The sequence below is a fragment of the Eptatretus burgeri genome, chromosome 17 (assembly GCF_056783735.1).
Source record: "Eptatretus burgeri isolate ZD-2024b chromosome 17, Ebu_testis_v1, whole genome shotgun sequence".
Taxonomy (NCBI): domain Eukaryota; kingdom Metazoa; phylum Chordata; class Myxini; order Myxiniformes; family Myxinidae; genus Eptatretus; species Eptatretus burgeri.
Window position 1 is genome coordinate 22704977 of NC_140977.1, and position 23267 is coordinate 22728243.

The following is a 23267-nucleotide window of genomic DNA, read 5'->3' on the forward strand; positions in this document are numbered from 1 at the left end:
CGAGAAAAATTAATGAGGGAGGGGGGTTCGGGGGCATGCTCCCCCATAACATTTTGAAAAATGGTCAAAATGTTTTTTGGGGGTGATCCGGTCCAAATTGCAACAAAAAATATATATAATGAAAATGATATTTGGGGAAGAATTTTTTTTTATTTCACCTGAACATCCATTGCTGGGAAGATTATTTTCAGTCAGTTGGTGTAGCATTTTGTTATCATAAAATAAATGAATACTGAAGCCCACATATACCTTTGCAGGACTTTTAATCCTTTTAAGTAGTACAATATTTCAGATTTACATCTCTCCAACCAGTATGTGTATGTTGATAGTTGAAAAGATATGGAATCATGAACTTTAACATGTCCATCGTGAGATGCCAAATTAGGGGTAAGACATTATTGTGTACACAAGTCAGAGGATTCAATGACACCGATTTAGTATGTCTGCAAGGTTTCCTTTAAACAGTGAAGCTGATCTCAGCAGTGATAAAGACAGCACATCATTAACATGGCTCAACAGAGCACATGAAGGAATTGAAGAATCCTAATCTCTCATTCATTACCCAGGAAATCTTATATATTCAGATATTAGATCCTTTCCAGTTGATAAAAAATTCCTGCATTACACCCTTTGGGGGCATCCATGAAGTATATACTCCTCAAAAAAATTTTTTTTTTTTTTTTAAACATCATCCACTTATCGTGGTGGCATGCTGTTATGCAAACTCATCATGCGTCCAAATGGCTATGACTACGGTGCATCACCACTGCTACCGAGGATGAACTAGATTCGTAATAATCTGCAACTAGAATTGACAACCAAGCCTAAAGAGTCACCACCCAATGGTGACACATCGGAGTTTTCTTTTTCCGGTTATTACTACAAAATGGATAACCCACAAGACAGTGGGGGAAGAGGTTTTATGGCACCTCTGACTCACTAGGTGATTGCATCACTGGTTATTCAAAAAATTTATAAGAATAATAATTCCACCAGTTAACCAACTTCACGCTCAACAATCACCGCCAAATTGTCCCCAACTGCTTGCACATTAACCTTCATATATAAGAGTCATTCCACTATGCGCAACTTGTGGACGGGGGTGGTTGGGGATGGTTGCCCCCAGTGTTCTCACATCCCTCCTCCCACTCTCCTTGATCCCCTCCCTCCTCCCTTTTCCCTCACCGCTTCCCCCGCTCCCACCCACCTTCTCTCCTCCCACCCCCTACCTCCCCTCCTCCCCACCCCTGCCTCCCCTGTATTCCTGTCAGCGAAGCAACAGGTCGTATTTGCTGGTATAAAATAAAATGTGTTGCAGGGTGTAAACAAACCCCTCCCCTAACAAAGTACAGTGCCATCACTTCAAGATACACACAAAACTGACATGACGTTAAGATCGTGCAATTTTTCTTACTTTGTAACAAAACTGGTTTAAAATAATTTTCAAGAAATTCAGTTCTGGATTTTTTAATTCATTTCCACTTCGTTTTTTATTTTAAACTGATGTTCAAAATAGGCTTCTTCTTCTTAATCATATTCTTCGTAACATACCTTTTCGTTTGTGTTTTGGTGGTAGCTGTTTTTCACCAGACATAAGTATGCCAAATGCAGACCTCATGGGTCTGACATGTTGTGCGTCTTGGTGACATTGGCAATTTAAGTGAACAAAACGAACACCAAATGTTTGCACGGCAGCCATGACTTCTGTCTGTCAAAGTCGGGAATGTCCATCCAGGGACCATTTTCCAACTTTGAACAAGACACATCGATGTGTCCTAGGTGGGTTGTACAACGTTTTTAAAACGTCGATTAAACTTTCTGAACCCCAAACTGAAATAAACAACCGCTGATTAACCTCCGCCATCGAAGATGGACGGAGGTTACTGTTTTCACCCCTGTCTGTTTGTTTGTTTGTTTGTTTGTTTGTGAACAGTATTACGGAAAAACTCCTCGACGGATTTTGACGAAACTTGGTGGGGGGATTAGGTATGGTCCAAGGATCATGCCATTAGATTTTTGACATGGTTCAAAGTCCAATATGGCCGCTATGGCGGCCATTTTGAAAAAAAATATTTGAATTTGTTTTTGCATTTCTACATGTTTTAAGTGATTTCCAACCCCCCCCCCCCAAAAAAAAAATTGTTAGAGAAAAAAAAACAATTTCGCAACTTTTTTTTTCAACAAAATTTCGAATTTTTTTTGCATTTCTACATGTTACAAGTGATTTCCAACAAAAAAAATATGCCAAAATTATAATTGCGGAGGATTTTGGAACTTAATTTTGGTATATACCCACATAAAATCAATTTCTGTCTCAAGGAATCTAGTTATGACGAATGAATTGAGTATGGAAAAGTTAAAAGTAAAAGGGAAAGTTGCAAACTATAACTCTGAGCACTGTTGACGTCAAATTGAATGAATAAGATATCAGGTTCACTTGAGTGACCTAGCAGTATTGGCGGCGGAGGTTTTGCACTCTACCGAGTGCTCCCCCTCAAGTTTTCTCTGTTGAGACCACAGCGGTCAACAATGGCACAGAGTAACGCCGTGCACAGCGGACATAAAATGGCTGCCCAGAAGTCGGCCCTTGCAAAAAACAAAATTGGGGGTCGGCAGGAATTATTCAGGAAGGTCAGGTTACCGGAAACTCACCATTTTAAATTTTTTTAAGACCTAATTGAATTTATAATACTAGTCCCTGTGCCACCACACTTTTCTCATCTCCAATCCTCCCCCCGATGAATTTACTTAATGTAATGATGGTGCAGTACAGGCACGATGGGCCAAATGGCCTCCTCCGTTAAACCTCCTTGTTAAGATTTATTTGCCTCGTATATATGTGGTCACAAACGATCGTGACCAATAGACATTATCAGGTTTTCCAGCAGAATCGAGTTTTTACTTCATGCAATGAAAAGACGGCACTCCAGTATTTTCCATGAAGTTCGTAGAATGTAACGGCGATGGGAAAAGTCGAACAATTGGACGCTCCTTCCATATTTACCGACACAGACAAACAGTTTCCTGCCTGGCGGACATCTGATCACAATAACGAGCTTGCAAGCTTTTGTACCCGGATAATTTATCCAAAAATACCTTGTAATATAACTACCACGGGAGTAATTCACATGATCGTGATCATGATGCGTCAACATTCACCCCATCGGGATGAAATGGGTTAAGAAGCTAATCAGCATATCGGAATAGCACCTCAGTTCCCCATCATCCCAGTGTGCTTTTCTGATGAACACACGGGAACTTCCTTATGGGTCGTCACAAAAATACAGATTTCCATAAAATTCAGGAGTTTCACCCATGAGGATTTGAAGCATGTTCTCTGAAGGTATGCCACAGTGTACCTTTGTGTCCTTCAGCAGCCTATACCGTCAGGACTAGATATCCATTTTTAAAAACTGTTCTTGGCTGCCAATCTCAAAGGTGGACGACACTTCATAAAAAGAAAATCTCATAGATTAATTCTCACAATTGCAGTGCAGGAATGGTAAATTATTTACTTACCTGCAGACAGCGGCAGGCGCGCTTTACAGAGGGCTTGGAATAGTCAAACATCTTGAGGGTGAAGTCCCGTGAGCCAGAGGCAAGGATCTGCTCGCTTGGGTGGAAAGCGAGGCACGTCACCTCGTCGGCGTGGTCATACAGCGTACGAATAACTGGATGGTTCTCCATGTTCTGCTGTGCAGTTTCCATCATCATCACCTGTCCCAAAGAGGAAGGGGAAGGTCGACTGCACTCGTGCATGCAATTATCTTAGCATTGTTGTAGTAATTATGACAACAGCACACCTTCCCTCTAAATTCGACCCCGCTACCTCAACAGGTGTAGCACTCTTTGCAAGCATCCTCTCGGTGTCCAGGATTTTGATAGACGAGTCTACAGATCCAGTCGCTACAAGCTGGCCATCACGATTGTACGCCACTGCCCTGCACGGGCCCTGCACACCCACCAGATAACATGGTAAATATCCGCTCAAAAATGCTATCCGAAGCATCATCATTAGCTGGGCCCATTTAGTGTTCTTATCTGAGCACAGCATCCATGATGCTGAGATCCTTCAGGTTCAAATCCCACCAACTATGACGATCCGTCCATAGTCTCCCAATACCCATCTGAATTCACATAATATGTACATACAAGCTCCTCCAATGATGGCTGTTTAATAATGAATAAAGAGTCTGAGTGGCAACATTTAGGGAGCAGTAATCAATAAAATCCATACATTTATTGAACCTCACATGTCTGAAGAACATGGTTGGTGATTATCCCCACCAATAAATGGGTAAGAGGGCTCTACCCATAGATGGTTGAAGGAAGGTCAACGTACTGAATATCAAGTCCATATATCAGCTACACCTACACCACCTGCCTCCTCAATTGGTTTGATGGTTGACCTCAATTTTGACAATGTCTGGGCAGTCATTCGCCATCAGGTCGTGCCCGCTATGGGTTCTCTAGTGGACATGGAGTCCGATTCGGGACTGGCACACGCGTCAACAGGTCCTAATTGGGATAATCCACCCCAAACATGGTCCCACTCTCTATTTTCTTGGAGGCCGGATCAGTAAAGCACATCAAACAAATCCCATTCTGGTGACCAGCGACAGCGAAAATTTAGTTGCAGCACCTAGAAAGGAAGAGACGTAGATTTTGTTGGAGGGATTAAAAAAAAAATTGATTGATCGGAATCATTTTGAAATGAGATGTCTGCATCATTGCTCTTTTTTTGTGACCATTCTTAACAAATGCGTGATACACAAAGACCACTGAAACATATCGCACACATCACTCCTCTTAATACCATTCAGGGGAGATGATGCGATCCTTACATGGAGTGAGTGCTCACATCATAGCACCTACGATTTTGCAAAGTATTCTGTCCAAAAAAGCAACCTCATAAACAAAACCAAAGAGTCTTCGTACTCAACTTGTATAACAGCATCCACGTCGCTTTTGCCGCAGCCGTTTTGTACCTTATGAGATGTCACGTAGCAGGTCTCGTACTCGCTTGGCTCAGGTGAGATGGTCTGCACATCCCCGTCAAACTCCAGATCCACCCCTGAGCCCGGTGCCACGGCCTCTGCCCGACCCAGGCCTCCGATCGGCACGTTGACGTTGCCGATGTCATCCTGGTCCAATCCTAAAGGTCAGCATTCACACGTGGGCGAAGGAGGAGGATTTGCACATATGGAAGAAACCTCGTGGTCACACTCACTGGACGCATTATTTTAAACAATGGATGTAAAACAGGCTTTGATTGCTGTTCTGTCCAATAACTACTGCAAAGTTTTGATAAACAGATACGAAGAGACAAACATTTTGAAGTTCTAGTTTTTCCACTTGTGAGAGCAAATTGTAGCAATCACAATGGTGGCCTTTCCTCCTCCCTCCCTAACCTTCGACTCAACGTGCTCAGTCTTCACATTGTAATCGAGATTTTCCAACTTCAAATCCCAACTCCACATGGAAGGAAATGTGGAAGGAGTATCATGTTACATCGAAGAAAGCACACAAGAGAAAGCTGTACAAATGTCCGAGGTTGTCCCGCTGTCAGTTCATATCATCAGTCACCTTGTTCTTCCTTAAGCCTCAATTTCACACAGAAGTAAACATTTATCTTTGTAAATCGACAAACTTGGTCTGAACACATTTTTTGGAACCGTGTTATTGAGCCATCGAAAAAATTTCAAAACAAACATGGTCCGACCATAAATCTGTGGCACCATAAACCTTCCCAACCAAACCCTCTTGCAGTTCGCCACGTTTCCCTCGCTTCCTCTTGAAAGTCAAGAGTATGCGTCATTACCGAGGAAACGTTACTCATTGAGGGTTATTTATTTATTACATCGACTTAAGGCTCAGGGAGGACCTTGTACACAAATTGCATGCCGGACAAAGTCATAAATAGACTTAAGTGTACTTTTAGATTAATTACAAGGACACGAGTCGAAAACAGTGAATGGGCATTACGAGCCATGTGTTCATTTGTGAGCACCAAATGGGACAACCAAACTGAACTCAACATCTCAGATGCGAGGCATTCTCTGGGTCGCTCCCGAGAGATAGATTGGGCTATGTCTCGACCGCGGGCCTGTTCGAGCATAATCAACAAGAAGCACCAAACTGAACTTGCAAGTAATCATGAATAGGGAAACATCCCACATCGTGTTGTCCAATCACTGCATCCATACATCTAATTAAATCCATGATTATTCACAACCCTAATTATAATGTCCATCAAGTAGACAGCCCAATTAAAAAGACTGCCTGTGACATTGCTGAAAGTCGACACCAAGACGACCTCTCATTCCATGACGCGACATTTTGTATCGAAATAGTCGTTGAGACAAGTCAGAAGAATATGGAATGATACTGATGCAAACAATTCCAGAACCCCAAATGTGATCATTGAACTGGAGAGGAGGTGCAGAATCACCCATATGTGCCAAGTGTAGCAGCCGCTCTGATGGCGCGCATGGTGGGTGCGGTTGCAAAGCGTTGATCAGAGCTGTGGCGGCTGCTCCGTGACCATCATACATCAGCTGTCCGATGATGAGGCGGTACAGTGCCTCTCGCTCCCGCAGACTCGCTTTCAAACCCCGGCATGCCATCATCGCTGCAACGAGGGAAGAAGAAGAGAGAAGCTGATGTCCAAATTGACCAGGAAGCACCTCAATCGATCTGACAGGATACCATGGGTGTCAGGTGCCTCCGTTTAAATTCACAATGCCTTTGCAACTCCGATGTACCATACCCAGTGTTTTAGATTACTATTGCCTGGTGTTGGCTCAGTGGTTAGGGTGGCGGCTTGGGATCCTAAGGTCCTGAGTTCAAGCCCCGTCGGCCGCTGAATTAATACACCAGGGGGTTGACTCAGCCTGTCATCCTTCCGAGGTCGGCGAAATGAGTACCTGTTCCAGTGTGTGTACTGGTAGAGGGGCACTGCATCAGCGACACAGTCGCGCTTCAAGAAATGACAGCTACCCCGGCAGCTAAACTGCCATACGACCACCACCAGATTACTATTTAACGAGATTGATCCATCAAATACGGTTGGAAAGTTTATTATTTTTATTCGCATTCTGGTGTTCTGCAGAAGCAGTTTCTTGGCTAGGATGATGCTAGGTGGTTTGTCATTGCCTTCTGAACAGTAGTTGGGGCAGGAATTTGTAATGTGCTGGTGATAGCTCACTTACTCTTCGCAAAAGGACACCGTAGGATCCATCCGAGGGAAGACACACACACACACACACACACACACACACACACACACACACACACACACACACACACACACACACACACACACACACACACACACACACACGCCACCCTGCTTGTGAAACACCGGGCTGACCGTTTATAGCGAACGTAGTGAGCTTCATACTTAATGCGTGCACATGAGAGAATAGGAAACAACAACACAATACCCTGGCAATTTGGAATCTGTGTCGTTGCCTATGACCCTTTCGCTTCTAGTTTTTTTTTGTTTCTGGTTTTTGTCATGGGGAATGATGCATGCCGGGAGATAAAGGCATCGTCGGAGACATGAAAGACTCAAATAATATCAGACATGGTGAATATTTCCTCCACCGATTTTAATAAAGATATCTCCCGCATCATCAAAAATAATTTTTAATCGTGATTTACATTATTTGATCGCTGATCCCAAATCCAGGCCAAAGTAACCGGAAATTGCAGCATCGAATGCAAGAAGAATGCTACGTTCGCTTCTCGGCTTTGCCTATTCCATAGTAGCTGGGTCGGGATTCAAACCCAGGTAAGATGTCTCCACGCCATCCTGGAAGGTTTAATAGTGAATGCAGTGAGCTTCATACTTAACGCGTGCACACGAGAGAATAGGAAACAACAACAACAACAACAACAACAACACAATACCCTGGCAATCGTGAATCCGTGTCGTTGCCTATGACCCTTTTGCTTCCGTTTTTTTTTTTTTTTTTTTTTTTTGTTTCCGGTTTTTGTCATGGGGAATGATGCATGCCGGGAGATAAAGGCATCATCGGAGACATGAAAGACCCAAATAATATCAGACATGGTGTATATTTCCTCCACTGATTTTAATAAAGATATCTCCCGCATCATCAAAAAATAATTTTTAATCGTGATTTACATTATTTGATCGCTGATCCCGAATCCAGGCCGAAGTAACCGGAAATTGCGTATACAGTTGTGAACAAGTTATAGGTAAAGTCAGAAGCGAATGTAAGAAGAATACTACGTTCGCTTCTAATATTTATTTTTTTATACGTTCGCTTCTGGTATTTATTTTTTTAGATGAGATCCTGTTCTAGGCGGTGTAGTTGTCGTTGTGAAGGTAATGTTGAGGTAATATTTATTTTTTTAGATGAGATCCTGTTCTCGGCCGTGTAGTTATTGTTGTGAAGGTAATGTTGAGGTAATATTTATTTTTTTAGATGAGATCCTGTTCTCGGCGGTGTAGTTGTCGTTGTGAAGGTAATGTTGAGGTAATATTTATTTTTTTAGATGAGATCCTGTTCTCGGCGGTGTAGTTGTCGTTGTGAAGGTAATGTTGAGGATTTTTTTTTTTTTCAGATGAGATCCTGTTCGAGGCGGTGTAGTTGTTGTGAAGGTAATGTTGAGGTAATATGCAGTAGTATTATCACGGTTATAAAAATGCGCAAATAATTAATTTGATCTATAGTATACACAATCACACCTTTATGACTAAAAAATTAACAACAAAACCAGAGAGCAAATACTCTCGCAGTTTTAAGTCTACCTAATTTTATAATAAAGATATCTCCCGCATCATCAAAAAATAATTTTTAATCGCGATTTACATTATTTGATCGCTGATCCCGAATCCAGGCCGAAGTAACCGGAAATTACAGCATCGAATGCAAGAAGAATTCTACATTCGCTTCTCGGCTTTGCCTATTCCATATTAGCTGGGTCGGGATTCAAACCCAGGTAAGATGTCTTCACGCCATCCTGGAAGGTTTAATAGTGAATGCAGTGAGCTTCATATTTAACGCGTGCACACGAGAGAATAGGAAACAACAACAACACAATACCCCTGGCTATTTGGAATCCGTGTCATTGGATATGACCTTTTGCTTCCGGTTGTTTTTAAACACTGTGCGGTGTATAAACACGATTGGGTTTTATTTCTATCTTGTGAATATTACTTAACGCGTGCACATGAGAGAATAGGAAATAACAAAAACAACACAATACCCTGGCAATTGTGAATCCGTCATTGGCTATGACCCTTTTGCTTCCGGTTTTTTTTTTGTTTCCGGTTTTTGTCATGGGGAATGATGAATCCGGGAGATCATGACCAGAAGTGTTTATTTATTTATTCAATTATTTTTTTCCCAAAGTTAATTTTATCCTTCCGAAAGTGATTTTTTTTCATGACAGGAAGTGTTTCTTTTGTATTTAACATTACCGGGAGTGATTTTGAAACTCTTTCTGGAACTTACATTTTCTTTTATTCTTGATCAGAAGTGATTGTTTATTTATTTATTCAATTATTTTTTTCCCAAAGTTAATTTTAATAAAGATATCTCCCACATCATGAAAAAATAATTTTTCATCGTGATTTACATTATTTGATCGCTGATCCCGAATCCAGGCCGAAGTAACCGGAAATTGCGTATACAGTTGTGAACAAGTTATAGGAAAAGTCAGAAGCGAATGTAAGAAGAATTCTACGTTCGCTTCTTGGCTTTGCCTATTCCATATTAATCTACTATGTTAATAAAATCCATTCCCTTCGCACTGGAAGCACACTATCCAACAGATTAAATGAAACATCGAAATTTTCACAGCAGAGATATTTACTTATTACGTACAGACAGAGGAATTTGGGGGGGGGGTTGGAGGACGAGGCAATGCCGCAAGGGAAGTGTGGGAACAATGGGAAAAAAAGTGTTAGCGACAGCAGTGAACGGCATGGATGGAGCCAAACGTCCCACCATGTTTGCGTACGTAATAAATAGATAACCCCATCTATCCGAGATGAAAGGAGAGGAAACAATACCTCAGTTAACAGCTCGATTTACAGTGCGGGCCTAGTGCCTGGGCCCACATCAAGCACGCTTTCGTTTTCACCTGTTGTGGTAAAAGAGAGTGAAAAAAAATACCACACACCTTCATTCACGGCGAAAAATACCTCAAAAAAAAGTGAAAAATACCAACGATTCATTCACAGAGATATTAAAAGGACAACGACATGCGAGAGCTCACACAGCGACGAATTATTCGATTCTCTGACAAAAAAATAATAAACCGCTTTAACACGACGACAAGAGAGCACAAACCACAGCTTTCAATGGTGGTGTAAACGGTTCAGATTTGAATTTGAACGGCGATCGAGTGCGTGCAGCAAGGCGAAGGCCCGTACGGCGACCTCTTCTTCTTCTTCTTCTTCTTCTTCTTTTGTGTTGCCCACGAGCAGCCCGACGACCACGACACGTGATCACTCGTATTTCCCGCCCAACGGAGACGACACACACATCCGCGCTTTTCCTTCTCTTCAATTTTGATTAATATCGTCCTTTAAATAAAATGTACGTGGTGCAAATGAATAAAGAGGAAGCAATAATGACAGGACGGCAACCTTGACTTTCAGGCGGGAAAAGAAAAAAAATAATAAACCTTCTGGAGGATGCGGGCATCGATCCCGCTACCTCTCGCATGCTAAGCGAGCGCTCTACCATTTGAGCTAATCCCCCACCTCATCTATACGGAACTTAAACGACTGTTTTATTTAAAAACAAATTTCCACAGTGGATAATGGTCGATGGGTTGATAAAACCGAAATTTCTGACGACATCATCGATCGGTTCCTTCCACACAGTTTGCGAGGATTTGGGATGAACGAACGGATGAAGAAGAAGAAGAAGAAGTAGAAGAAGAAGAAGAAGAAGAAGAAGAAGAAGAAGAAGAAGAAGAACAACAAGAAGAAGAAGAACAAGAACAAGAAGAAGAACAAGAAGAAGAAGAACAAGAAGAAGAAGAACAAGAAGAAGAAGAACAAGAAGAAGAAGAACAAGAAGAAGAAGAACAAGAAGAAGAACAAGAACAAGAAGAACAAGAACAAGAAGAACAAGAACAAGAAGAACAAGAAGAAGAACAAGAAGAACAAGAAGAACAAGAAGAACAAGAAGAACAAGAAGAACAAGAAGAACAAGAAGAACAAGAAGAACAAGAAGAACAAGAAGAACAAGAAGAACAAGAAGAAGAACAAGAAGAACAAGAAGAACAAGAAGAACAAGAAGAACAAGAAGAACAAGAAGAACAAGAAGAACAAGAAGAACAAGAAGAACAAGAAGAACAAGAAGAAGAACAAGAACAATAACAAGAACAAGAACAGGAAGAAGAACAAGAACAAGAACAAGAACAAGAACAAGAACAAGAACAAGAACAAGAACAAGAACAAGAACAAGAACAAGAACAAGAACAAGAACAAGAACAGGAAGAAGAACAAGAAGAAGAGGAAGAAGCACCGCCGGCCCCTCGGTTTCCACACAATTCGACGACTTTTGTCGTTTGGCACAAAAAAAATCAATTTGAAAAAGACATCAGACGCCAGAAACAGCCGACATGGCACGACCTCCTTCGTGTAACTTTAAACCGATGAAAACAAGTTGAAAGGCGAGAGGAGAAAAAGGTCATCGTGTGGGACATCATGGTGCTCAGATGAAGGAAGGTAGGTGTTCAGGGGTTAAATCCCTGTGGCAGATGAAATGTTCGATGTGATAAAATCAATTAAAAATTGTGTGTCATGCAACAAGGGCCAATTGGACACCGCCAGAACACGTGAAGCAGTTACCGCATGTCGATCCGGATCACGTGTGTGATCTCGCGAGACCGGATGTTGCTCGGGCCTGGAATAAAAACCAGTTTACCTTACGACCACGCAGTGTCCTTTGTACTCGGACCATATCACAGCATCACGCAGTGAATGAAACAGCTTCACAGAAAGAAAAGGAAAAAAAGAATTCGTTCCGGGTTAAGGTTGTTGCGTCGTCGTCCGTCGTCGTCGTCGTCCGTCGTCGTCCGTCGTCGTCGTCCGTCGTCGTCCGTCGTCGTCCGTCGTCGTCCGTCGTCGTCCGTCGTCGTCCGTCGTCGTCGTCCGTCGTCGTCCGTCGTCGTCCGTCGTCGTCCGTCGTCCGTCGTCGTCCGTCGTCCGTCGTCGTCCGTCGTCGTCCGTCGTCGTCCGTCGTCGTCGTCCGTCGTCGTCCGTCGTCGTCCGTCGTTCTATAACACCACAGGAAACTAAGATTCGGGATCGTGAAAGGCAGGAAAAGCAAAGGAGCGAAATAACAGGAATAAAGGATAAACTAGCCGGGAGGCGACGATGGTTCGCGGTCATTATTGAACAATGCCACGATAGGTACAATTGAGTTAGTAGAAGCTTTTGAGGAGGCCCTACCGTAAAAACCTATCTCTTCCGTCAAAATTGACCAATTCAAATCGGATTTTTTATATGTTGTACTTATGGACATTACGCACAGCTTCTGGGAAATGAAATTGCGAGAAAAAAAAATTACTTTTTTTTTTAAAATAAAAAGTTCAAGTGGGCATGGCTCCGCCCACAAGGGGCGTGGGACGCCCCTCATACAAAAAGACACAACTGGACCATGATATCTTGTTTGTTGTGATGATTTTTCCGGCGCCGTGTACGCCTTCATCTTCTGCACGATGTCACCGAACGACAGCCCGGCGTCTCTCGGCTTGTCCGGTGCAACCAGGTCACCTAGCAGGCGGTAATTGTCCGGCGACAGCGACGCAAGCAAGATCGACTTCTTCTTGCCTTCCTCCACCACGCTGTTCACGTCAAAATAGCACTCCAATTGCTCCGAAAACAACTCAAAGTCATCGCCGATGAAAACAGGCACTTTGCCATGAGCGGTAACCCGATCCCATCCACGTCGCCAACTGTAGTGTCTGAGAAGCAGTCAGAAAGACACAATAGCAAGTAGCAACTCTGCTTTATTGCCTGAGCGGATGCACACTAAGAAAACCCCTTGCGGGCGAGTCATGATATAAAACCCAACCACGTGACTACAAGCATCCCAAAGTACCCAGCCCCCATACAGTTCTCAACCCCCCATACAGCACACTTCCTCCCCTTCTAAAATGGCGAAAATCAACATTCAAAATCCTCCAAGTACCGCGGCCGTCTCTTGATCTGCCCTGGGTGGACAGCGCCGCCAGACGGCCCAGGCTCAGACGCCTCCTGGCTCGGTCGAGGTGACACCCTCGGTAGACTCGCCCCATCTGCAACATCAAGCGCCCCCGTCCGACAAGCTTGCTCGTCTCCCTCGGGCAGGACTGAATCAGGTAAACACCCTGAGTCCGCTGGCCCCGTGGGCGCCGGCACGTCTGGCCCCGGCAACATCAGAGGTGGGGGCTCCATGTCGCTCGGCACGGGGGGGGGGGGGGTGACGCTGAACAGCGATCATGCATTTAGTCCATGTTCTGCTTCCACACCTTTCCATCATCAGTCCTAACCAGGGAATTTGCCGGTCCGAGTATTACAGAAACCACAGCCGGCACCCATTTGGAATCGTGGTAATAATCATGCACCATTACCTGCTGTCCCACATCAAAACCGCGCACTAGCGTCGGGCACGACACCGCCCCAGCCACCGACCTCCCAGATCGCAGCAAATCCAGTCTTGACCTCAATGCACGTCCATACAGACGAATGGCAGGGGTATCACCGGTGGCCGGATGGATAGCATTTCTATATTGTCGCAAGAATACATCAATCACTGTCTGCGTAGATGCACACTCCCCTCTACGCAAGGCGCGCTTCAACATTTAAACAAATGATTCTGCTTGCCCGTTTGTGGCAGGATGATACGGTGCGGACTTCAGATGTCGAATACCGTTTCGACGCACAAAATCATCAAACACACCCGCGACGAACTGTGGACCGTTATCAGAGACCAGAATCTCGGGTATTCCCTTGTTAGCAAAGATCGTCCGCAGCTTCTCTACCGTAATATCCTTGACATACGCTGCATGACCACAACCTCCGGCCATTTGGAGAAGGCATCGATCACAATCAAAAACATTTTGCCCTTAAAAGGACCAGCAAAATCCGCATGGACTCTGCCAGGCCCCTGTCTGGAATCGGCCATAGCCCCGACGCCCGATACGGATCGTCGGCATCTGCCTGACAAGTAGTGCAATGCTTAATCATCTGTTCAATGTCTTTATCTAACCCGGCCACCACAACAGGCTGCGAGCAAGACTCTTGGTCTTCACGACGCCACGGTGACTGACATGCAGTTCTTCCAAACAACGCTGCCTGAACTTCGGTGGGATAATCGTTGTCATTCCCCACATAATGCACCATTGGGCCAACGACAGCTCTGAGGCACGAGATGTGAACGGCTGAAATGCCGGTGTCAAAGGCAGATCGCTCCAATTCCCCGTAGAAATCGCCTGAAAGACACAGGCGAGCACTGGATCATGAGCCGATTCCACCGCGACTTGCTTGGCCGTGACCGGCATGCTCTGGACCTGGCTCAGTGCAAACACATCAACCCAGTCGGCTGACTCAGACGAAGCTGGACCCTCCGCGCAAGGCAAGCGTGAGAGCCCGTCGCAGTTAGTATGCTTCCCGGTGCTCCAGAACTGGATATCGTAGCTGAAGGCAGCAAGGAACAGACACCACCGCTGTATTCGCATGGCCGCTGCCACCGGCACCCCGCACTCGGGTTTCAGGATGAATTGGAACGGCTTGTGATCCGTCTGCAAGGTGAAATGCCGTCCCAGCAGGTATTGATGAAACTGCCGCAACCCCCATATTCCCGCTCTGCCGCGGACAGGGTCCGGGATGCAAAACAAACAGGTCGCTCGGAGCCATCGTCCATCCTGTGGGAGAGCACCGCCTCGATGCCGTATGGGGAGCTATCGCATGCCAATAAGAGCGGACGTGCAGGCTCGTAGTGAATGAGGACTGCATCCTCCGTGAGCAGTCGCTTGACGCAGTCGAGCGCCGCCTGGTGTTCAGGCCTCCACGCCCAGCGCTCGTCCTTCCTGAGCAACCGTGTCAATGGCGTGAGCTGCGAGCTGAGCTCGCGCACGAATCTTTGGTAATACTGCGCCATACCAATGAATGAGCGCCGCTGCGTCTTGTCACGGGGTGGGGGCATGTGCTGAATCGCCTCCACCTTCCGAGGGCCTTTCAACAGCCCCTCCGGCGTGATGATGTGTCCAAGGTATTCCAACTGCTGCTTGAAGAACGCGCACTTGTCCCTGTTCAAGCGCAGGCCGCACACCTCCAATTTCGTCAGCACCCAGGCAATGTTAGCCTGGTGCTCCTCCGCCGTTTTTCCCGCAATGAGTACGTCGTCCAGGTAGGTCTGAGCGGGCAGGCCGACGCACACCTGATCCATGGCTTTCTGCCACAAGGCTGGGGCCGAAGCAATCCCAAAACAGAGCCGGGTGTATCGATAAAGCCCCTGACATGTGTTGATTGTCAACAGGTCGCTGCTTCCGGGATCCATCTCAAGATGAAAATATGCATCACGTAGATCAAGCTTCGTAAAGTACTGACTCCCTGCCAACCGTGCATATATCTCATCAATCGATGGCAGCGGATACTGCTCCACACTAAGCCCCGGGTTAACCGTGGTCTTGAAGTCCCCGCACAATCGGACGTCCCCATTCCGTTTCAGCACCGTGACCACCGGGGTGGCCCAGTTCAAGTACGGCACCTGTTCGATCACTCCACAGGCCTCCAGTCTATCCAGCTCACCCTTGACCTTGTCCCGCAGGGCATACGGAACCGGTCTTGGTTTACAGAATCAAGGTACCACCCCCTCCTTCATGAATAGCTTGGCTTTCATGCCCTTGAGTTTTCCAAGCTCGTCGCAAAACAACCCTCGATGCCTTTGCAGAATCCTCTCCAACTGATCCTCGAATCGGCCCGGAATGGGTTGTACAAGGTGAATGGCTGTCCAGTCTAGCCTGATGCGGGTCAGCCAGTCCCTGCCTAGGAGAGACGGCCCACACCCCCGCACCACATACAACTTGAGCGCGGCGTCCTGGCCTTGGTAGACTACAGACACATCTGCCATCCCAACTGGCGTTATCTTCTCGCTGGTGTACGTGTACAGCGTGAGGTCTGACCTGATAAGCTTCAGACCGTTGAGTCTACGCACGGTCTCTTCACCTATGATCGACACAGCCGCTCCTGTATCAATCTGAAATATGATCGGCGTCTTATTCACCTCGATTTCCACCGTCATCGGTCGTGTCGCCGCAGGACCAATCGAAAACAGGCTCATCATTGGCTGCAGATCCCGACCTGGGTCACCAGGGTCGCTTCGCCCAGGCTGCAGGTCTCGCTCCAAATCGTCGGGATCGTCCCGCACCCCACCGTCCATGACCTTCACGGTGGCCAACGCCGCTCGGCACACACGCTTCAGATGGCCCACCTTGTGACAATGTAAACACACGCTGTTCTTATACGGGCACACACGCTGTTCTTATACGGGAACACCCGCCGAAGGTGTCGACCTCCACACCCCCAACATGCCTGCATGTTCACCTCGCCACCCGACCGGCCGCGTTGCGACGTCTGGCCACGGTCCGCACCGAAGGTCGCTCGTGCGGCCTGAGGCGCACGGGACATCGCGTGGACTCCCGGGTCACCTGGCATGGTCTGACCGGCGATGGCTCGTACATCCCTGAGGATCCGTTCGACAGCCGCCGCGGTTTCGACCGCCGTGCTGAATGTAATGTCCTCGCACTTCTACCATAGTATCGCCGAAACCATTTTCGAGTCTTGCAATCCGGAAATAAAACGATCTTTGAGCCCGGCCGGATGTTCATTCGTCGTGAACTTGCAGGTGAGGGACAGATGATTCACACGCTCGACGAAATCCGCGACGTGCTCCCCCGGGCTCCTCACCAGGTGATCGAACTCGTACCGCGCCAGTTGTGATGATTTTTCCGGCGCCATGTGCGCCTTCATCTTCTGCACGATGTCACCGAACGACAGCCCGGCGTCTCTCGGCTTGTCCGGTGCAACCAGGTCACCTAGCAGGCGGTAATTGTCCGGCGACAGCGACGCAAGCAAGATCGACTTCTTCTTGCCTTCCTCCACCACTCCGTTCGCGTCAAAATAGCACTCTAATTGCTCCGAAAACAACTCAAAGTCATCGCCGATGAAAACAGGCACTTTGCCATGAGCGGTAACCCGATCCCATCCTCGTCACCAACTTCAGTGTCTGAGAAGCAGTCAGATAGACACAAGAGCAAGTAGCAACTCTGCTTTATTGCCTGAGCGGATGCACACTACGAAAACCCCTAGCGGGCGAGTCATGATATAAAACCCAACCACGTGACTACAAGCATCCCAAAGCACCCAGCTCCCATACAGCACTCAACCCCCCATACAGCACAACAACGACACAACGAAAATAGTGTTCACTGCTGGCGCCCGCGAACCAATAGATACAGGATATTGGGTAAGAGGCTGAAAGCAAAGGGTTGTGAGGTCATGTTTCCTGGGATTCTCCCAAGATTAGGAAAGAATATAGAAATTATGAGCAGAGCAACAGACGTCAACCAACGGCTGGAAGGATGGTGAAGAGAGGAAGGTTTTACATTTAAGAAGCAGTGGGAATCATTTAGGGGACAAAGGGAGTGTTTCCAGAATGATGGCCGAATATTAAATAGAAAGGGGACAGCAAGGTTTGCAGTGGAAATTGAGGAAGGAATTCAGGCTTTTTTTTAGGTCAGTGGAGGGTGGGGAAGCTATAAAGGAAGGAATTTATGATGTAATTAAGAGTAAGGCCAGGCAGGAAAATATAATTTCAGGAAGGGAAAAGTTATATATATTCCACACCAATGCCAGAAGTTTAAATAACGAGATGGGAGAGCTTGTAGCCAAAGTGGATAGCGAGGAGTACGATGGAGTTGCAGTGAGTGAGACATGGTTTATGGAGGAGAGTAACTGGAGGACATGATGAGAAGGCTACAAGGTGTATCGGTGTGATAGGAAGGAGAGAATAGGAGGAGGAATAGCAATCTGGGTTAAGGACAGCATTGCATCAAGAGAAAGGGGTGACATGAAGGAACGAATAAATGTTGAGGATTGTGTGTGGGTAGAGATTAGAGATTGTCAGAACAGTAAGATACTGGTAGGATGCTTTTATAGGGCTCCGGGTGGGAAGGAAGAGGAGGAAGGAGGAGTACATGAAGAATTCAAAAGGGCATGTGGTGAGGGAAGAGTATTGATTATGGGGTATTTTAACTTGCCAGGGATAGATTGGGTCTAAGAACAGGGAAAGGGAAGAGTGGATGAGGATTTCCTAGATTTAGTCCAGGATTGCTTTTTAACCTTGTTTGTAGATAAGTCCACGATATGAGGGGGAGTGCAGTATTAGACCTCCTTTTAAGTAACGATCCCAATATGGTGGAGGAGGTGGAGGTAGGGGAGCCTTAAGGAGCAAGTGACCATAACATTGTGTGTGCAAAGATTATGTTGAGGGTTAGAGTTCAGGAAAGCAGGGTAAGGCTATTAGATTTCACAAAGGTAAACCTTGAGGGTATGAGCAGAGAATTGGGTGATGTAGATTGGGAGACTCTAACAACAGGACAATCAGCATCAGACAAATGGGAAACCTTTAAGGACCAAATGTACAGAGTGCAGAGTAAGTACATTCCAATGAGGTGTAAAAAATAGAAGCATAAAGAGGTCAGGGTGGTTGAGTGGTGAGATTAGGAACGCTGTTAAGGAGAATAAGAATCATTTATTCGGTATAAAATAACAGGACTGGAGTTAGATTTATATTGTTACGAATCTGGAAACCATGCGCACTCAACATTCAGGTCCCAAAGTTAGTTATGCCAGTAAGTACGTGTGAGACAGGTCCTTTTCCTTTTTGTCGAGTGGGAGACTCGAACGTGTGTTGTGACGTCTTTAGTTAGGTTTATTACATCCTCATCAAACAACAACTACTACTACTACATCCACTACAACGTCACCGTCCCGCACTCGGCCGGTCGCCATTGCCCACGTGTTTTTGGCTGAAGGCGTTGTCGGAGCCTCCATCGCCTCAGATCGAGGCTCCGTCCCAAGGAAGAGCATGGACCGTTTCCTCCAGCCAATGAGCGAAGGGCGAGCATGACACGCATGCCCCAGCCAATCAGGAGGTGACCACGAGTCATCCGCCAACCCCTCGTCCAATCAGGAGGCGAGTGGGAGGAGAAGAGACCCCCTCCCACCTCAGAAGGGTGGAGTGGTTGTCTGGACCAGTGTTGGGCACATAGAGAGTGCGTTCTGCAGGATCGTGGCGATTGCGGTCTGCGGTCTTGGTGGTGAGTGCGGCTTGGTCTGAGTCGTGGGTTCGAGTCCCACCGTAGTGGTTTGCGTTGGAGCGCTCGAGCTGGGATCCCCGTTCCCCTCATGGAATCCGAGCTCCACAAGTGCGGGTCCGGTGGAACCGCATGAGGCGGGAGGTACCCGAATATGCCCCTGCCCTCAGCTCGCCTTCCCTCCGAGCTGAAAGGCCGAAATAAAGACCCGACGGGGTCCAGTTCTTGTGTGTGTGTGTGTGTGTGTGTGTGTGTGTGTGTGTGTGTGTGTGTGTGTGTTTGTGTGGGGGGGGGGGCGTCTATAAGTAGAATTGTTAAGTGCTTTTGCTCATTGTACATTGCCTGCCTTTTATTTGTGATAACTCTGCTCTGTGTGCTCCTCTCCCCAATTATTATTGTAAAATAAACCCCTGTTAAATGTACCAGCTCGTTTTCTGTGCTTTCTCCCATTGGCCGAGAAAGGTGCGTATTGAGAAATAGTAAAGCCGTTCATGCCGTAAATTGTTCATTTACGTTCATTTAATTGGCTTTGGTAACTTCCGCTCGGTTACGCCGGATCCGAGTCGGTGATAGCGACTCGATTCGGACAAAGTCGGCCGAGGGTTTGGTTTCCCCAGTAGTTGGAAGGCGTGGGTGCTTAGGTAAATTTGAATTAGACAAGTGGACCCTACCCCACGCCGTCGAAATATTGGCGACCACAGTCCGCTAAGGGACCTGTGACCTTTCGGAGTTGTCTGAGAGTCACGACCTAAATTCCGGGTGTTCGGTGGGAGACCACTCCTGCTCCACCTTGCGGTCATTTATCGCCACCGAACCCCGGCCCACAACATCACTCTCGGAGTAAACAGAGGCAAGTTAAGACAATAACTCGGCAAGCCAAAATCGAGTATGAGAAGGACATGGCTAAGAATATTAAACATAATAGCAAGGTTTTATTTAAGTATATCAGGGGAAAAGAACAGGTTAAGAGCAGTGTGGGCCCATTGGGGAATAGCACCAGGAGAGTGGTCAGTGATGAAAGTGAGATGGCAAGCTTATTAAACTGGTATTTTTCTTCAACTTTTACACAAGAACAGTCAGGAAAATTACCAATAGCTGAGAGTATTTATCAAGGAAGTGAGGAAGGGCTTTTACAGAAGATCCAGGTTGGAGTGGAGGAAGTAAAGGAACAGCGAGGTAATCTAAGAGAAGATAAGGCTCCGGGTCCAGATAATATGCACCTGAGAATATCGATGGAAGTTGCTGAGCAGGTAAGCGAGATGTTAACGAATATTTTCAATAGTTCCCTGGAGTCAGGACAGGTACCGGAGGATTGGAGAGTAGTAAATGTAACACCATTATTTAAGAAAGGATCCAGAGAAGAATTGGGAAACTATAGACCTGTTAGTTTGACTTCAGTTGTGGGGAAGGTGTTGGAGACATTAATTAGGGACCAGTTGAGGAACCATTTAAATAAATACAAACTAATTAAAGGTAGTTAGAATGGGTTTACCAATTGTAGTTCCTGTCTCACAAATCTTTTAGAGTTCTACGAAGCAGTGTCTGATTGGGTGGATGAGGGAAAGGCAGTGGACATAGTATATCTAGACTTTAAGAAGGCATTTGATAAGGTATCACATCGGAGGTTGTTATCCAAGGTGAGGGCTTGTGGAGTGGTTGGTCAGGTAGCTAATTGGATTGCAAACTGGCTTTGTGGTAGGAAGCAAAGAGTGGCTGTGAGTGGGAGGATATCTTGCTGGGAGGATGTAAGATCAGTACTCGGACCATTATTATCCATTCTTTACATCAATGATTTGGATAATGGGGTGAAGAGGAGGCTTTCCAAATTTGTAGATGACACAAAACTTGGAGATGATATGTATAGCAGAGGAGGTGGTGATCAGATTCAGGAAAGTATTGATACTTGTGTAGATTGGGCAAAAGATCGTCAGATGTAATTTAACCTGAGCAAGTGTAAGGTGTTGGGGATGGGAAAGAACAATGAAAAGAGATTACAGGATGCAAGGGGTAATTTTGGAGCATGTCACACAGGAGAAGGATCTGGGGGTGGTCATAGATATGGGAGGTAAACAGTCAGCACAGTGCCAGGCAGCTATAGGTAAAGCAAACGGTGTTTTTGGCTGTATAAGGAGGGGGATCATTTATAAATCAAAAGAGGTGGTGTTAACATTGTACAGGAATTTAGTGAGGGCCACATGTAGAATATTGTGTGCAGTTTTGGTCACCACAACTTCGGAAGGACAAAGATGCCAGAGAGAGGGTTCAGCACAGGGCTACGAGATTGATTCCAGGCCGAGCTAGACTCAGCTATGAGGAGCGGTTGAAGGAGACAGGGCTTTGTACACTAGAAAGGAGGCGGTTACGAGGAGGTTTGATGGAGATGTTTAAGAAAATGAAAAGTAGAGATAAAATAAGTGAAGATTAATTATTCAGAGTAGACAGTGATAGGACCAGGGGCCATAGCTTGAGAGTAAAGAAGAGAAGAGTGAAGACGGTAGTAAGGTAGGGGACTTTCACTGAGAGTAGTTAATGCATGGAATGGTCTCCCTGGAAAGGTAGTAGCAGCAGAAACAGTAGGTAAGTTTAAATTATAATTAGATAGGTACCTCGAAGTTATGGAGATAGAGGGGTGTGGGGATGTTGATGGGACTTTTAGGGAGCTTGAGCATTGATGGGTGATTGTGTGCATGTGTACGGAGTGCTGTTGGTGGGTTCTCGCCAAGGGGTGTTGTGTGGTTGATGTGTGTTTTTTAACCAAGCCCATGCCCCCTCTCCTCAGGGGAAGAAAAAAAAATACAAAAACTTAAATTTAAAAAACAAACAAAAAAAAAAACAACACAAAAACACTTAATTAAAAATAAATAAATAAATTAGCATTTTCTTCCTTGGATTTTGTGTTGCTAAATTCGTGTGGTGTTGATGTGTTGCAGGCACGATGGGCTGAATGGCCTTTACTGATGTGTGATTTCATTGGAAAAAGAGGAAAAAAAAAACCAGGATGACAAATATTAATTACTGGCAAATACAACCCATCAGCGATGGGGACAATACAGTGGGAGGGGGGAGAAAGAGGGAGGGGGGAGAAAGAGGGAGGGGGGAGAAAGATGGAGAAAGAGGGGGAGAAAGAGGAAGGGGGAGAAAGAGGGAGGGGGAGAAAGAGGAAGGGGGAGAAAGAGGGAGGGGAGAAAGAGGGAGGGGGAGAAGGCGGGGAGAAAGAGGGAGGGGGGAGAAAGAGAGGCGGGAGAAAGAGGAAGGGGGAGAAAGAGGGAGGGAGAGAAAGAGGAAGGGGGGAGAAAGAGGGAGGGGGAGAAAGAGGGAGGGGGAGAAAGAGGGAGGCGGGAGAAAGAGAGGGGGAGAAAGAGGAAGAGGATAGAAAGAGGGAGGGGGAGAAAGGGAGGGAGGGGAGAAAGAGGGAGGGGGAGAAGGCGGGGAGAAAGAGGGAGGGGGAGAAAGAGGAAGGGGGGAGAAAGAGGGAGGGGGAGAAAGAGGGAGAGGGGAGAAAGAGGGAGGCGGGAGAAAGAGAGGGGGAGAAAGAGGAAGGGGGGAGAAAGAGGGAGGGGAGAAAGAGGGAGGGGGAGAAGGTGGGGAGAAAGAGGGAGGGGGGAGAAAGAGGGAGGGGGAGAAAGAGGGAGGAGGGGGAGAAAGAGGGAGGAGGGGGAGAAAGAGGGAGGAGGGGAGAAAGAGGGAGAGGGGAGAAAGAGGGAGGGGAGAAAGAGGGAGGGGGAGAAAGAGGGAGGGGGAGAAAGAGGGAGGGGGAGAAAGAGGGAGGAGGAGGAGAAAGAGGGAGGAGGAGGAGAAAGAGAGAGGAGGAGGAGAAAGAGGGAGGAGGAGGAGAAAGAGAGAGGAGGAGGAGAAAGAGGTAGGAGGAGGAGAAAGAGGGAGGGGGAGAAAGAGGGAGGGGAGAGAGGGAGGGG

At 46.4% G+C, this 23267-nt stretch overlaps 1 protein-coding gene, 1 non-coding gene and 1 pseudogene across 7 annotated transcripts in view; 1 reads left to right on the top strand and 2 right to left on the bottom strand.

The window, feature by feature from the left end:
- CSTF1 (cleavage stimulation factor subunit 1) overlaps positions 1–10487 on the bottom strand; it is a 20857-nt gene extending 10370 nt beyond the window's left edge. For 2 of the 5 annotated variants that reach the window (XM_085861285.1, XM_085861284.1), the window contains exons 1-5: positions 10156–10179; positions 6452–6631; positions 4989–5155; positions 3830–3952; positions 3520–3717 (exon numbers count right to left, since the gene is read on the bottom strand). In XM_085861285.1, the coding sequence (XP_085717411.1) occupies positions 3520–3717; positions 3830–3952; positions 4989–5155; positions 6452–6629 (666 nt within the window). In that variant the 5' untranslated portion in view covers positions 6630–6631; positions 10156–10179. Of the gene's footprint in view, positions 1–3519; positions 3718–3829; positions 3953–4988; positions 5156–6451; positions 6632–10045; positions 10117–10155; positions 10180–10251 lie in introns of those variants that run through there. The other 3 variants (XM_085861286.1, XM_085861288.1, XM_085861289.1) reach the window with 3 other exon arrangements.
- Positions 10488–10666: 179 nt separating this feature from the next.
- Positions 10667–10739, bottom strand: TRNAA-AGC (transfer RNA alanine (anticodon AGC)). The gene has a single exon. It is a non-coding gene; the product is annotated as a tRNA-Ala (tRNA).
- Positions 10740–11401: 662 nt separating this feature from the next.
- Positions 11402–23267, top strand: part of LOC147009542 (uncharacterized) — an 85271-nt pseudogene continuing 73405 nt past the window's right edge. Inside the window, exon 1 of the transcript XR_015052941.1 lies at positions 11402–11720. The product of XR_015052941.1 is annotated as an uncharacterized LOC147009542 (transcript). The remainder of the gene's footprint in view (positions 11721–23267) is intronic.